Genomic DNA, 14,066 nt, shown 5'->3' on the forward strand with positions numbered 1-14,066 from the left:
ATAGCATGAAAGTGCTTTTCTTGAAAATTCATGACCACTCTTCCTGACTTGTTTCCAAATGAAAAGGCAGTTATATAAATAGATCAAAAACCACTGCAGCTCGTACAAATTATAAGTAGATCTAACGATCAATCTTCCCAGGGTAATATTAATGCGGGCATTATTGCAACTTAATTATTTTCAGAACTAAAAAATGCTCGTAAATGCTTTTTCCAGCAAAGTTCAACACAAAATATATGTTGGATTATTGAGCCAACATGCCAAATGTTTTGCTAAATGGTTGTAGCCACCAATACAGATTTTGTACGAATAAATTAAACGATTGTTCCCGAGTAATGATACGACTTGGATCACCAAACTTTGCTCGGGCAAGGTATTTAGCTTATTCTCAATCACGAAACTCGTCCATGAACTTCTGATGGTATGCTGTTAAACGCTCAACAATTCCTGGGATTTTATCCTCTTGCGGAAGAATTGTACACCGGATGTGCCAAGTGCCCGGAACCTTCAAAAGAAACATGAACCAAAGTTAGGCACGAACCCAAAAGAAAAAAAAAGAAAAACAAAACCAAAACCATATTGTCAAGAATCGTGTCCGCCTTAAGGTTATACCCATAGTGTAAAAACAAGGCCGCATCGTATCGCATCAGCCGCATTGTAAAGGTCTTCAATAAATGAACTGATTTTCGAGCGTTATAAAGGAGTAAAAAAAACCGTGTTTAGGGCCGTATTCAAGGAATATCTTATGGTTTCACCGATATTTAGGCATTAGGATAACCACATCAATCCCGGAACTGTGACACCATTACATTACCGCGATCGCGTCCATTACCGCATTTTTGCACTATGGTTATACCACCCATTAGTTCCTATTTTTTAAAAGCTGTCCATTGAACTTGATATACATTTTACATGAGATTGATAATTTTGATTGCGACCGACAGAAAAATCCGGTAAAAGAAGATCAAGATCTTTGAATAGGTTGGTAGTTTCCAAGCATAAATACTTGGATACTTCAATAAACTTTTGGGAAAAAAGGTAGAAAGGGTTCCTTTTGGATTAGTTCATATAAGAGTGTGATTAAACTCAGATGTGAGAATTTAAGGCGAAAAACAATAAACGAAGTCTAAGATGTTGGTTGGTCCATAAACTAACCTGTCCAAAACCAGATCCAGGAACGACGACAATTCCAGTCTCTTCGAGCAGACGACGAGCATAGAATGCATCAGGCGCAATGTGCTCTGCCTCAGCAGCTTTAATCGCCTTCTGGGGAAGATTGATGCGGGGGAATAGGTACATGGCTCCCTCTGCTTTGTTGCATGTCACGCCTTCTAAGCTGTTGAATGCATCTTCTAATGTCTGCGATTCAAAGTTGCAACGTACAATTAACTTTTCGGTAACTCTAGTCCTGCTTGTAAGATATCATCACCAGCAATTTAAAATCAAGCATCTACATTACCTTCGCACGCCTAGCCATGGATGAAAGGATTCCCTCCTTTTCAGCAGAATAAACTTCATACGATTCATCTCCAACCTGAAAAAGAGTGCATAAAAATTGAAAACTTAAAACGCTTCGTTCTATGAGTCCAGTGTATACGTTGGAAGATATTAATCTCATTCCGGAGAATTAAGCATAGAACATGTTTTTTTTTTTTTTGAAAACAGAGGTTTATTACAATCATGTAGAGAAGAAAATTAGCATCACGAAAACCTTCAAATGATATCAGAGCTCCCTTAAAAAAAAGGTCACTACAGCTCCCATCGTAAAAAGAAAGTAAGTATGTCACTACAGCTAAGTCACAAATTCATAACATGCTAGTTAGGCCGTGACAATTCGCCACATCATCACCCCATTGGGCACCCGTGGGCTCGGGCCCACAAACCCACAAGTAATGAGTGTTAGCTTGCATACAACACTTGATGAGTTTCACTCTTTCCCAAAACCATATGGTAGAAGTAGAATAACCCATGAAGCATTATATACATGTCTACAACCCACTATTTTAGCGATATGGGATATTCCTCGCATGTGAAGTATTTCCAACAACGCTCTCCTCCATTCCAAAAAAAGACGAACAAGAATGAGCAACATCAATAGTTAATCACCAGAGAAAAGAAAAAAATGCTAAAAATTGCCAACAAAAGGAAAAGAAACTACCTTTGGTGGGCTCATGACAAGGCTAGCAAGAATCTGACCAGTTAAATTAGAACACAAATTGACAGAAGCAACTTTGTAAATTTGTTCTCTGATGTCAGCAGTAAAGCCTGTAACTTCCATGTAACCTCCTCTTTTCCCACATTCTCCATAAAATCCTAGAATTACAATATAAAAAGTTATAAACTTGCTTAATTACAAATACACTGGACGATCTTAACTCTATAGAACATAAAGTGGGCACTAGAGGTACAAACCTTTAGAAACTGACTGAAATGAAACCAAGGGGAGATCATTCTCCTGATACCCCAAAGAACGTGCAATCTTCTTAAACGAGTGAAATTTCTTGTCCGGAACATAAACATTGTCCTGATAAACCTGTTTCGAAAAATATAGCACATGCAGTAAAAAAGGGGATCAAATCAAATGAGATATATCAATATCTAGCATCTTTTGCAGCACAAAAATGATGTAAAATTTGCAACATAAATATGAAAACATTGATAATCGAATTTGCAAATCTAGAAATCTTTTCTGAACAGATAAAAAAGACATCTTTAATTTGATATTCACCTCATCTGCCAAAAGCACAAGACCTTCTTTCTTGCAGAATTCAACAATTTGCTTCTGGTTTTCCTCAGCAAGAACCTGAAGACAAATTTTGATCATAATGTCACAAAACTCAAGAAACTAAGTAGTCCTCCAAATTAAATCCATATGCGAGACACATCACACCCTCATAAACTTGAAAAATACAAATAAAGTCACTAAATTCAATTCACCTGCCCAGTTGGGTTGCCGGGATTTATCACAACCAAGGCTCGAACAGTTACGCCCTTGGATTTGGAAGATTCTAATTGCTTCTTCAGCTCGGAAATCTCCAAACCCCATCCAGTTGCTTCATCAAGATAGTAAGGAACCTGTTGATGCCACACAAGATTTCCAAAAGTCAAAAAAGACAAAACATGATCACCACTCGCCGGTATTAACATTGAGGAATGGGCATATGATTATGATTAACATCATAAGCTGAAAATACACATCAAATCTGAGCATACCAGAGTTCCACCATGGAGTGCAATTGAAGCAGAATACAACGGATATTGTGGAATGGGGCAAAGAATTCCGTCTTGCTCTGACCTCAGCAATAGTTGCATCATCATGTGCACCTATAGCAGCATAAATATATGAATCCAACGAGTCAATTTCTTTCATTTTGGTTCATAATGGACTAGATTACACACTAAACCATGCACACTTTCTTTTTATGTAAAGTACTAGATGGTGCTTGCAATCAAAGGTCAACCAGAAATAACCTCTTTATTATTACATTGCTATAACTCTTGCATCGATCATGAAGGTGAAATTATGTACTTTACCTAAAAGGAAGTGTGCATGGAGGCAAAATGAAAGCAATTGACCTTTGAGAGCTAGTTAAGTGGTATCGGGCCAATGTATATATGTAATCCCTCGTATTGTATTCCAATTAAAAGAGTATGGAGGCATAAGTCTAAGCCTGCTCTTTGAAATAACTAAAGCGCCTTACCCCAGGGCTTGCTCCATCAGTCAAGAAAATATCATTTGCATTGGCTGGGAAACCATCTCGTGCTTCGATTCCAGCAGCAATTGTTTCACGCAGTCCCTTAATACCCTATCACATTATCAAGCCAAACAAAACCATTAAAAGGATTGTAAGCGTATACCATCAGAAGTATTATAAAATTTTGTTCTATACAGCCACAAATAGAATGATGTAGCAGGATTTGGTTCTAGATATCGAGCAATCCCTCCCTCTTCCCCAATGGACTTTACCCAGCTATAGTCAGCCAGATAGTTTTCCATGCAACTCTAATTCTTTCATTTTGAAGGCAATGAGGTAGATTGTTCTATCAACTAAGAATAAAAATGATCACCTGACTATGACTATATGCACCAGTAGCCTTTCCTGGTATTTGCTCCAAAATCTGCCAAGCTCTTTCTATTGAATCAGCACTGCATTATGTCAAAGGAACAAAGCGAACATAAATATAAAAGTCGTAAATAAATCGTAAAACTCTTGCATCGATCATGAAGGTGAACTTATGATCAAGCCAGAAAGATTATACCTGAAGAGTCCTTGTGTTTCACTTTTATCCAAAATGTTTGGGTGATCACACAGAGCAAGAACCTGATGCACATTGAAAAAAGGGTTAGGCTGTAAATTGGTATAGGTGCTAACTGCTAACTGCTAACTACCACATAAGTTAAGTTGGTGACTAACCTCTCGGAAAAATGTTATTGGCTGCTGCCCAAGAGATTGAGGATTTCCTATGTTACAGTAAAGTATCTGCATAATAATTTAGAAGTTCAGACTGCAAGCTTGAGACAACAAACACCTCTATTGACAAAAGAACTTCTAATCAAAAAATTTCATTGGATAGACACACGGTCAATAACATCTATATACTATGCCAAAACAAAAGTACCTAGATGAACAACTTGCCATATGTCAAGCTCGCATTAATGTTTTTCCAGCCTAAAATTAAAGGATAAAAATAGGAAATGTGATACAAAGATTTTACTATGTCAAATAATATTGATTAACTTGATGTAAGCGAGTTAATGGTTGCCATTAAGATTTTTCCAACCTTAAGTTTAAGTCTTATGATGCCAAATATGATTTTAGCATATCAAAAAACTTGATAATGCTAATCAATTGGTTTGATAGATTTGTCATTTAGAGGAACATCAAAACACAACAACAATGTTAAAATCTTAATCCCAACATGTAGAGGAACTAACCAAAAATTAGGTAAAAATTTGTTTATTACAAAAACATCGAGTTGCGAGTAAAAATAAATTCAATTTGGTAAAACTATGTTCAATTCAATAAAAATCAATACTCCAATGAGGAAAACGTAATTACAATTAAGTAAAATAAGTTCTAGTTAAGCAAAAGTAAGTTCACTTAGTAAACCAAATTTATTCAGTAAAGCAAGGGTCATACTCTTATTAGTAATATCATAAAAACAAATTTCATACTTGAAATATTGTATCCTAATTATGCGACAACTAAATAAATTCAATTTCAAGGAAAAAATTAAGAAAAAACTAAGAAATAGCGTGCTATTCTTGAATTTTGACTACTAGCTTGATGAACGCCGATACCAAAACCACTATAGCTAGATATTTGTTATGCATTTGTTGGTTACCTAATGTGTGCCTTCAGTTCTCATTTCAAAAAGAAGAGTGAAAGGTAAGCAAATATACCTCATCAAAGGGGAGAGATTTGGGGTCTTTCTTCAATTGTTCTTGCAATTTCTGTAGGTGTAAACATCAGCGTCAGAAAAGAAAAACTATTGCAGTATTCAAATCAACCCAAAAAAGATATTTAGTTCTGTTATACATACTCCGATTTGGAAAAAAATGTTCTACAATGTTGAACATAAACTCTACGCATTTAACATAAAAATATTTACTTATGAGTCTAAATTGAATAAGAAGATCATAAATATTATTAAATTCATTTCTTGATTAGCTAAGGATGTAATATATTATTATAAGTTCTCAACATCTTAAACAGTATAGGAAGGAGCAGAATATTTTGGAACAAGTTTAGCTAGAATGATAATCCATTCTATGTGGAATAGAGTTCCTTCTTAATTATACCTGATCAACAATTACGACCACAATTGTAGGAAATTAGAATATTTCTTAAATATATTTTAGGAAACTTGTATTTTATTTTATTCCTTTTGCCTCTTTTTACTTCACCTATATAAACCGATGTAATTCTCATTAGTATTCAATACAAAGAGTATTCAAAACCCCAAACCAAGTCTAGTTCCGCATAACCAAATTCTTCATGGTATCAGAGTCGAAGGTGTTTTCCGGCGACCAGTAACCAGGTCACCATACGGTGTTCATCATATATCAAATTCTTACCTGAAATGGAAAACAGAATCCGATTGACGTCATTGACTCCAATGTTGCAACCTCAGTGGTTAAACACCAACAATGGAGTCTCCATCATCAGATTTATCTTCCCAATGACCAAACCAAACCCAAAACATTCCAACCCAGATTTAAAAAATCAAAGAACTGTATGTCTTCTTCCCAAAACAGCACAAACAAAACCAAATTCTCCCAAACAATCGAGACTTTTCAACCCAGCTTTTCCATAAAGAAAATCAGCCACTCCTTGTTTGTTCTACCTCATTGGAAGGCCGCCGCCAAGGTGTCGGTAATCCGAACCGGTTACATGGCCTACTCTAGTAAAACACCATATGGTGGTGTGGAATCAAGTAGAAAGGAGAGAGGGAGATTAAAAAAAAAAGGGAAAAAGGGAAGTGAAAGGCCATTGATTTCCATGGAAAAAGAGAAGGAAAATTCAAAAAATTTGGAGAATGGGGAAGGTGGGCCGTGAGTTTTCATGGGAGGAGAGAGAATGAAATTAAAACCTTTGAAGAAAAGTGAGCTGTGGGTTTTCATGGGGGAGGAGAGAGAAAATTCTAATTTTAGGGAAATTGCAATTAAGGGAAAGAAAACAAAAAATTGCCTTTATGCTACAATCCTAAAAAACCAAAACCCATACAACCCAGCCCAAGACCCGCGTGCGGCCCAAACTGCACGGCCCCCCATTGCTTCTTCAAATGGTGTAGGCTTCCTTTGCAAGCCAAATTCCTCCCCGTGGATTTTTGATTTTGGGGCAACGGATACAATGACTTTTGACTCTACAGATTTGCTCTCCAATGGTCATACTAATCGCACTCACATTCAAACTGCAAATGGAGAGTGTGTTAATGTGGCTCAAGCAGGGACTATTGATATTTCCTCATCTATTCAAATAAAGAATTGTCTTCTTATTCCTAACTTATCTCATAAGTTGTTATCTATTAGTCAATTAACTAAAGAGCTTAATTGCATTGTTATTATGTCCTCTACTGATTGTGTTGTGCAGGATGCTCAGATTTAGAAAATCATTGGACGTGAGACTGAACGAGGGGGCTTGTATTATATGGATGAGGCGACTCAAAAGGGTCATACTTTGCTTGCTCATGACTCAGATCATCAATTATGGATGTGGCATCGACGTCTAGGTCATCCTTCACTTGGGTATCTGAAACGTCTCTTTCCATCTTTCAATAATTGTAATGTATCCCTGAATTGTGAAGCATGTGCCCTAGCGAAAAGTCATAAGCACAGTTATTTTCCGAGTCTAACCCATTGTATAAAACCTTTTGCTTTAATTCACTCTGATGTCTGGGGTCCAGCACCTGAATCTAATATACATGGGCTTTCGTACTTTGTTTTGTTTGTAGATGATTGTACTCGGATGAGTTGGGTTTCTTCTTGAAACATAAATTTGAGGTCTTTGATGTCTTTGTGAAATTCTATAACATGCTCATAACTCAATTCCAAGCCCAACCTCAAATTCTACGGTACAATGGGGGGAATACATAAACTTGGACATGAAAAACTTCATCTCTACTCATGGCTTAATTCATTAGACCACTTTCCCAAACACTCCACAACAGAACGAGGTTGTTGAGCGAAAAAACCGTATACTCCTTGAGATAACCCGAGCACTCATGTTTGAAGCTCATGTCCCCAACTCATTTTTGGCCAGATCAGTTGCCACTGCCACTTACCTCGCTAATCATCTGCCCACAAAATCTCTCCAGTTCAAAACCCCTTTGGAAACAATACAAACCCATACTACTATTTCATCCTCTCATTCCTTACCTCCTCGAGTATTCGGTTGTGTTGTATATATTCACCTTCCCAAACAAGCTCGAAACAAGCTTAAACCTCGTGTTGTTAAGTGTGATTTTATTGGGTATGAGGTGCATCAAAAAGGCTATCGATGTTTTGACCCAATCCACAACAAACTCTATACCACCATGGACTATGACTTCTTCAAGAGTTCATACTACTACCCCTAGCTTAGTCCTCAAGGGGAAACTATGAGTGGTGATGACTTAAGCTCGCTAACCTATCCTATAGCTATCAATCCAGATCCTATAATTGATCATGACCCTACAGAGCAAGTAGGTAATCCACCAAGGAGTACGAGGGGTATCCACCAAGGAGATATGACCCTGAGTTTGAAGCACAACGGTCTCGATACCCCATCAATCGGAGTAATGTTGATAATCTATCCCAGACTACTGTCGCTTTTAATACCGCCCTATATTCGAGTTCTTTACCTCAAATTACTGAGGAAGCACTCCAAAATCAGAAATGGAAGAGGGTCGTGGAAGATGAGATAGCAGCTCTCAAAAAGAACAACACATGGGAGACATGCATGTTACCCAGAGGGAAGAAAATAGTAGGTTGTAAATGGTGTTCTCGATCAAATATCATGCCGATGGAACCATTAAGAGATACAAAGCTCGATTTGTAGCTAAAGGGTATACTCAGACATTCAGGGTAGACTACTCAGAAACTCATTCCCCAGTTGCCAAGATTGATACAATCAGAGTCATGTTCTCGATAGCTGCAAATAAAGATTGGCCGTTATACCAATTTGATGTAAAAAATGACTTCCTCCATGGTGAAATTGAAGAAGAAGTCTATATGAAAGCACCACCGGGGTTCTCAGATGAGTATGGATCAGGAGAAGGGTGTAGGTTCAAGAAAGCATTGTATGGCTTAAAAAATCTCCACGACCATGGTTTGGTAGGTTTACTACAGCAATGAAGAGATTTGGTTATGAGCAAAGTAACTCCGATCACACTTTATTCTTGAAGAAAGAGAAAGAAAGGATTACTTGTTTGATAATCTATGTTGACGATATGGTCATCACTGGGAACAATGAAGAAGAGATTAGTGAGCTAAAGAAGAGTTTGTTTATGGAGTTCGAAATGAAAGACCTAAGAAACCTAAAATGTTTCCTTGGGATTGAAGTTTTAAGGTCAAGACGAGGAATCTTCATCAATCAGAAGAAGTACATACTTGATCTTCTAGCAGAAAATGGGATGCTTGATTGTAAGCCAGCTGAAACACCAATTGTAGCCAACCATAGGCTGCAGACAGTACAAGATGGAGAATTAGTCGATAAAGAACAGTATCAGAAGTTGGTGGGAAAACTCATCTACCTATCCCATACTAGGCCCGATATATCATATGTTGTTGGGGTAGATAGTAGATTCATGCATCTCCCACAAGTTCCACACATGGATGTCGTGATAAGGATTCTTAGATATTTGAAGGGCACTAGTAGCAGAGGGGTCTTCTTTAAGAAGAATGATCATCTTGATCTTATGGCCTATACAGATGCAGACTGGACAGGTGATTGGGATAATAGGAAGTCTACCTCAGGATACTTTACCCTACTTGGGGGTAACCTTGTCACATGGAGAAGCAAAAAACAAAAGGTTATAGCATTGTCTAGTGCTGAAGCAGAATTCAGAGGAATTGCTAAGGGGTTAACAGAGATCCTTTGGCTCAAGAAGCTTGAGTGAGTTAAACTTTCCTCAGAGGGAAGCATGTAAACTATTTTGTGATAATGAGGCAGCCATTAGCATCTCGAGTAATCCAGTTCAACATGATCGAACGAAGTATGTAGAGATTGATAGGCACTTCATAAAGGAGAAGCTCAAGAAACAAATCATCAGTCTTCCATCTGTACGATCCAAAGATCAACTAGCTTATATTCTCACGAAGGGAGTCACAGCTGAAGCCTTTGAAGATACTTTGTGCAAGTTAGGTATCGATGATCCGACGACCTAACTTGAGGGGAAATATTTCTCAAATATATTTTAGGAAACTTGTATTTTATTTAATTCCTTTTGCCTCTTTTTACTTCACTAATGTGTGTATATAAACCGATGTAATTCTCATTAGTATTCAATACAAAGAGTATACCCCAAACCAAGTCTAATTCCGCATAATTATATTCTTCAACAATGACCATAAGTACTTTGACATAGTGGATGTCTACGCAAATGAAGCACCTAAGGTGTTATGACTCGTTTCACAGACATCACAATTTGAATTGTTAACTTTAAAAAAAATCCATTTTATCATACTAATTCAAGTTTATTAGAACACATATTTAAACTACAGCTTATAATAGACCTTTTGGATTAAAAAAAAAGAAGAGACTATACTGACGAGTTTATTAGAATAACAGTTTATGATGGTTGTAACTCCATGATTATAAATCATAGGTTATGAAAGTTCTGTAGAACAGCAAGCTTAAAATCCGTTATAAAACGGTTGCTATGTAATGGAACAATCATATTTTTATTCCATCGTACTCAACAAAACAATCCCATAAAGACGATCATAACCAATCAGTTCCTTTTCATACCTCAGCTTGAGTAACAATTGCTCCACGAACAGCATATTCACATTTCAATACCTAAGGAACGAAATCACCATTAAACATTACAAGTTTTCCATTCAAAAAATCTAAGCTTTAATCATAAATAAAACAATAAACATAATGAACAGAAAAGAAAGTTACTCATATAAAATAATACTCCAGCCATTAACAGATTCCTAATTGTCTTACTTTTAAGCTCCATTATTGTCAGTCATCTAAAAAGAACCAGAGCACAGATATTTTGGCATATTCAATAGTTTATCACAAAACTAAAGTTTTTTTCTTATATTCCCTTTTAATTACATCAATTAATACCTACTAGGTGTAAGGAATTTGTAACAGTAGAACAATCAACAATGTACCCATTAAAAATATTTAACAGTAAAAAGCATATATATACCCTATTATGGGCCTCAACCATCGGTTTAACTTTTTGCTTTTGATTGAACAATCTCAACCACCCCTTGAAGAGTGGAATGCACTTGCATCCACACATCATACCCGAAGAGCTCTCGTGTGAGGCATTTAGAGCATATAAATTATGGGTCTCAACCATCAACTTTTAGTTAAGTTTGTTACCTTCAAGTTAATTATAGTTAAAAGTATAAACCCATAGAATCATTATAGAAAAGACTAAACCCAACAATCAAATTGAGCAAAGTAAAAAACTAAGGCTAGAAGTGAAAACCAAAACGCAGATGAAAAAAGCACAAAATCAAAATTCTCCATTAACAATAATAAAGAAAAACAAAAACCCTGTGAAAAAACACAAAGATCAGCAATACCCACCAAAATAAATGAATCAAAAAACCAATCAAACAATCAATAAAACCTTCCAAATCAAAAAAAGGAAATGAAAATCCAAAAATGAAACCTTTGGATTGAGAGTCTGAAGAGATAGCTGGTGTGATGAATCAGAAGACTCCATTGAAGAAGGAAAAGTAGTAGTAGAAGTAGAAGTTGAATAATAAGAAGAGAAGAAAAACGATTGAGAAGCAAGAGAAGGGTGATGAGATTTATAAGTAAGGAAGTGAGTTCTAATGAGTTGCTTTGTTTTGTCTGCTACCAATCTCCGCATTGCAACAAATTGATTAAGAACCGATCAATGAATTTATATGGTTTAACAAATTTAGGGCTCGGAAAATTCCAATAAATTCGTCACCACCCTTTTGTTGATGTCAAATCTGTGGCTTGTAGAGCAAGAAAAAATTAATTTCTGGAAAATGAGATAAGAAAACTGCCTTGGTTCACACATATGGGTTATTTTTCCGCCCACAAAAATTTTCTTTGATTCTTATGTATGTTTTTTTGTTCGTGTGTGCCGTTTTTTGATTGTGAGAGGAGTCGAACAAGATATTAAAGAACAAAAAATGAATTAATTGCTTGAATGAAAACCAGTTATTTTATGTATATTGCTGATATTAAAACTAAAAAAAAAAAAAAAAAAAAGTATGTTGTCTGACTTTGATTGTCTCGTGGTTTGTGTGACGCGGGATTTTGGTATCTCACGTTCTCTTGTACTCTCTTCCTCTATACTTTTCTTTTCATTTGAAATATTTCACCTTAAGGAGAGAGAAATTTAATTAATGTTTTTGACACTTATTTAGAAGATAAAGATCTCATTAGATTTGTCTTAATGTATGCTTTTTTATAATGTATTTTTTTATAATTTTTTATTATGTGTATTTAGAGATATTAAGGTGTAAAATTTACATTGAAAACTGTGTAAAAAGTAAATGAGAAGAACAAATAGAAACAGAGGGAGTAGTATATATGAAGTACTTGTATTTTTGGGTCATTTTGACTGAGAATAATTATTTAAAGAGGTAAAAATAGTCAAAATAAAGTAACAAAGGTATTTAAAGGTGTAAATGTAGTTATTGAAATAATTATGATAGGGGTTGAATAAGAGTAAATTAAAAACAACTCGTCTTATATGAAATCGTCTCACCGTGAGACGGGCCAATATAAAGCCCATTTCTTTAGTTGATTACTTTAAAATCATAAGTGATAGTTTTAAGGTTATAAGTAATCACTCTAAGACTATAAAAAGTGAATATTTTAAGATTAACAAAAAGTATATACTAGGTCAGCCCATTAAAATGGTCTCACCGTGAGACCGTCTCATTTAAGAATTGTGAATTAAAAAAGATGAATAAAAAAAAAAGTTAATGTCCCTAATTTAGAGGTAATGAATTTCCCCACTGCCCCACCCACCCCAAGGGTAAATTTATGTCCAAAATATGAGAATTAATTGTTATTTTCTCTGTTTTTTATTATCTTCTAATTAATTCTTCCACCTTCTAACAATAAAATTCCTTTAATCATCTATCTACCTAACTTTGTATTTTTAGTTTGACTTTTATTTACCCTTATAAATATTTGCCCTCAATCGTAGCAACCCCTATAAGAGATCATTTTTGGTGACATCTCAAAATAATAAAAAAATACATATTTTGAGCTATTTAGCTCATATATAAGACACGTTTCACAAGAGATCGTCTCATACAACAGTTTGAAAATACTCTCTTTGTACTCACAGTTTAAATGATTCTATAATCTCACGAGTATTTATTACGGACGAAAAGAGTAATTTGTAATAGAATATTACTACTCATTTGAGTTAGTCTGGTGATTGAAGATTTTATTTTTGATGCAAAGGAAAATCAATTCTCAACACCTAGAAGAATTTATTTTGACGTTGAAACGATTTTGATATTATCTATGAGCTGAATAGTCAAACTAATACAATTATTAGCATATGTACCCTCCTAATTTTGATGTTATCTAATCAAAAGATGGTTTCTCACAAAATAAATGTTTAAATAATTGAGCTGACAAAATAAAAGGCAAATTAAGAGTCTATGTGGTCGACCAAAGAGAAAAACAAAGGGGAGAAGACTTTTCATTTTAAATCTCATAACTCATTAGAAAATCAGGCTCTCGAGAGAGAGACCGTCTATGTTAAAGATGGCTCTCTAAAGTCCAACCCAAATTTAATTTATGTTAATTTAAAAAAATACCCGATGCGCGTGTGAAGTGGAATGTGAAAAGTCACATAATTTATTTGCAATTATAACAACATTTATTTGAGGTTAAAAATAATATATTTGGTATTATACCAGCAAATATTTGGGGTAATAATATAATTTATTTGGGGTTATAACATAATATATTTAAAGTTATAACAATATATGTAGTTGATGTTATAACATAATATATATTGGGTTATAACAACATATATTTGTAGTTATAACATAATATATTTAGGGTTGTAACATAATCTATAGTTGGGTATATAATGGTCTGTGTTTAAGGGTATAGTATTTTTATAACACCAAATATATTATGTTATAACCCAAAATATATGTTGGTATAACCCCATATACTTCCTCCGTTCCATATTAGTTGCGACATTAGAAAAAATGGCAGTATTCATTCAATACTCTTAATTTGCGATGAGTTTTTAATTTATAGGTTGAAACATAGTCACGTGAGATCTTGTTTGATTTGTCTCATTACAAAGATTATTAATATCAAATTTATATATTTTTTACTATACATAATTAGAGATATTAAGGATTGAATTAGTGCATTAAA

The 14,066-nt window shown here is 35.0% G+C and overlaps 1 protein-coding gene across 1 annotated transcript; it reads right to left on the reverse strand.

Annotated features, from left to right (window-relative positions):
* Positions 1 to 116: 116 nt before the first annotated feature.
* On the reverse strand, positions 117 to 11,855 carry LOC130827148 (alanine aminotransferase 2). Its single transcript, XM_057692794.1, has 15 exons — positions 11,341 to 11,855; positions 10,452 to 10,502; positions 5,405 to 5,455; positions 4,416 to 4,481; positions 4,261 to 4,322; positions 4,069 to 4,147; positions 3,702 to 3,806; positions 3,214 to 3,324; positions 2,938 to 3,075; positions 2,729 to 2,803; positions 2,413 to 2,533; positions 2,159 to 2,313; positions 1,460 to 1,534; positions 1,156 to 1,359; positions 117 to 505 (listed from the first exon to the last, which is right to left on the reverse strand). The coding sequence occupies exons 1-15, from the start codon at positions 11,542 to 11,544 to the stop codon at positions 389 to 391; spliced, it is 1,614 nt and encodes a 537-aa protein (XP_057548777.1). The 5' UTR covers positions 11,545 to 11,855; the 3' UTR covers positions 117 to 388.
* Positions 11,856 to 14,066: the final 2,211 nt, after the last annotated feature.

The sequence above is a fragment of the Amaranthus tricolor genome, chromosome 11, assembly GCF_026212465.1.
Source record: "Amaranthus tricolor cultivar Red isolate AtriRed21 chromosome 11, ASM2621246v1, whole genome shotgun sequence".
Classification (NCBI taxonomy): Eukaryota; Viridiplantae; Streptophyta; class Magnoliopsida; order Caryophyllales; family Amaranthaceae; genus Amaranthus; species Amaranthus tricolor.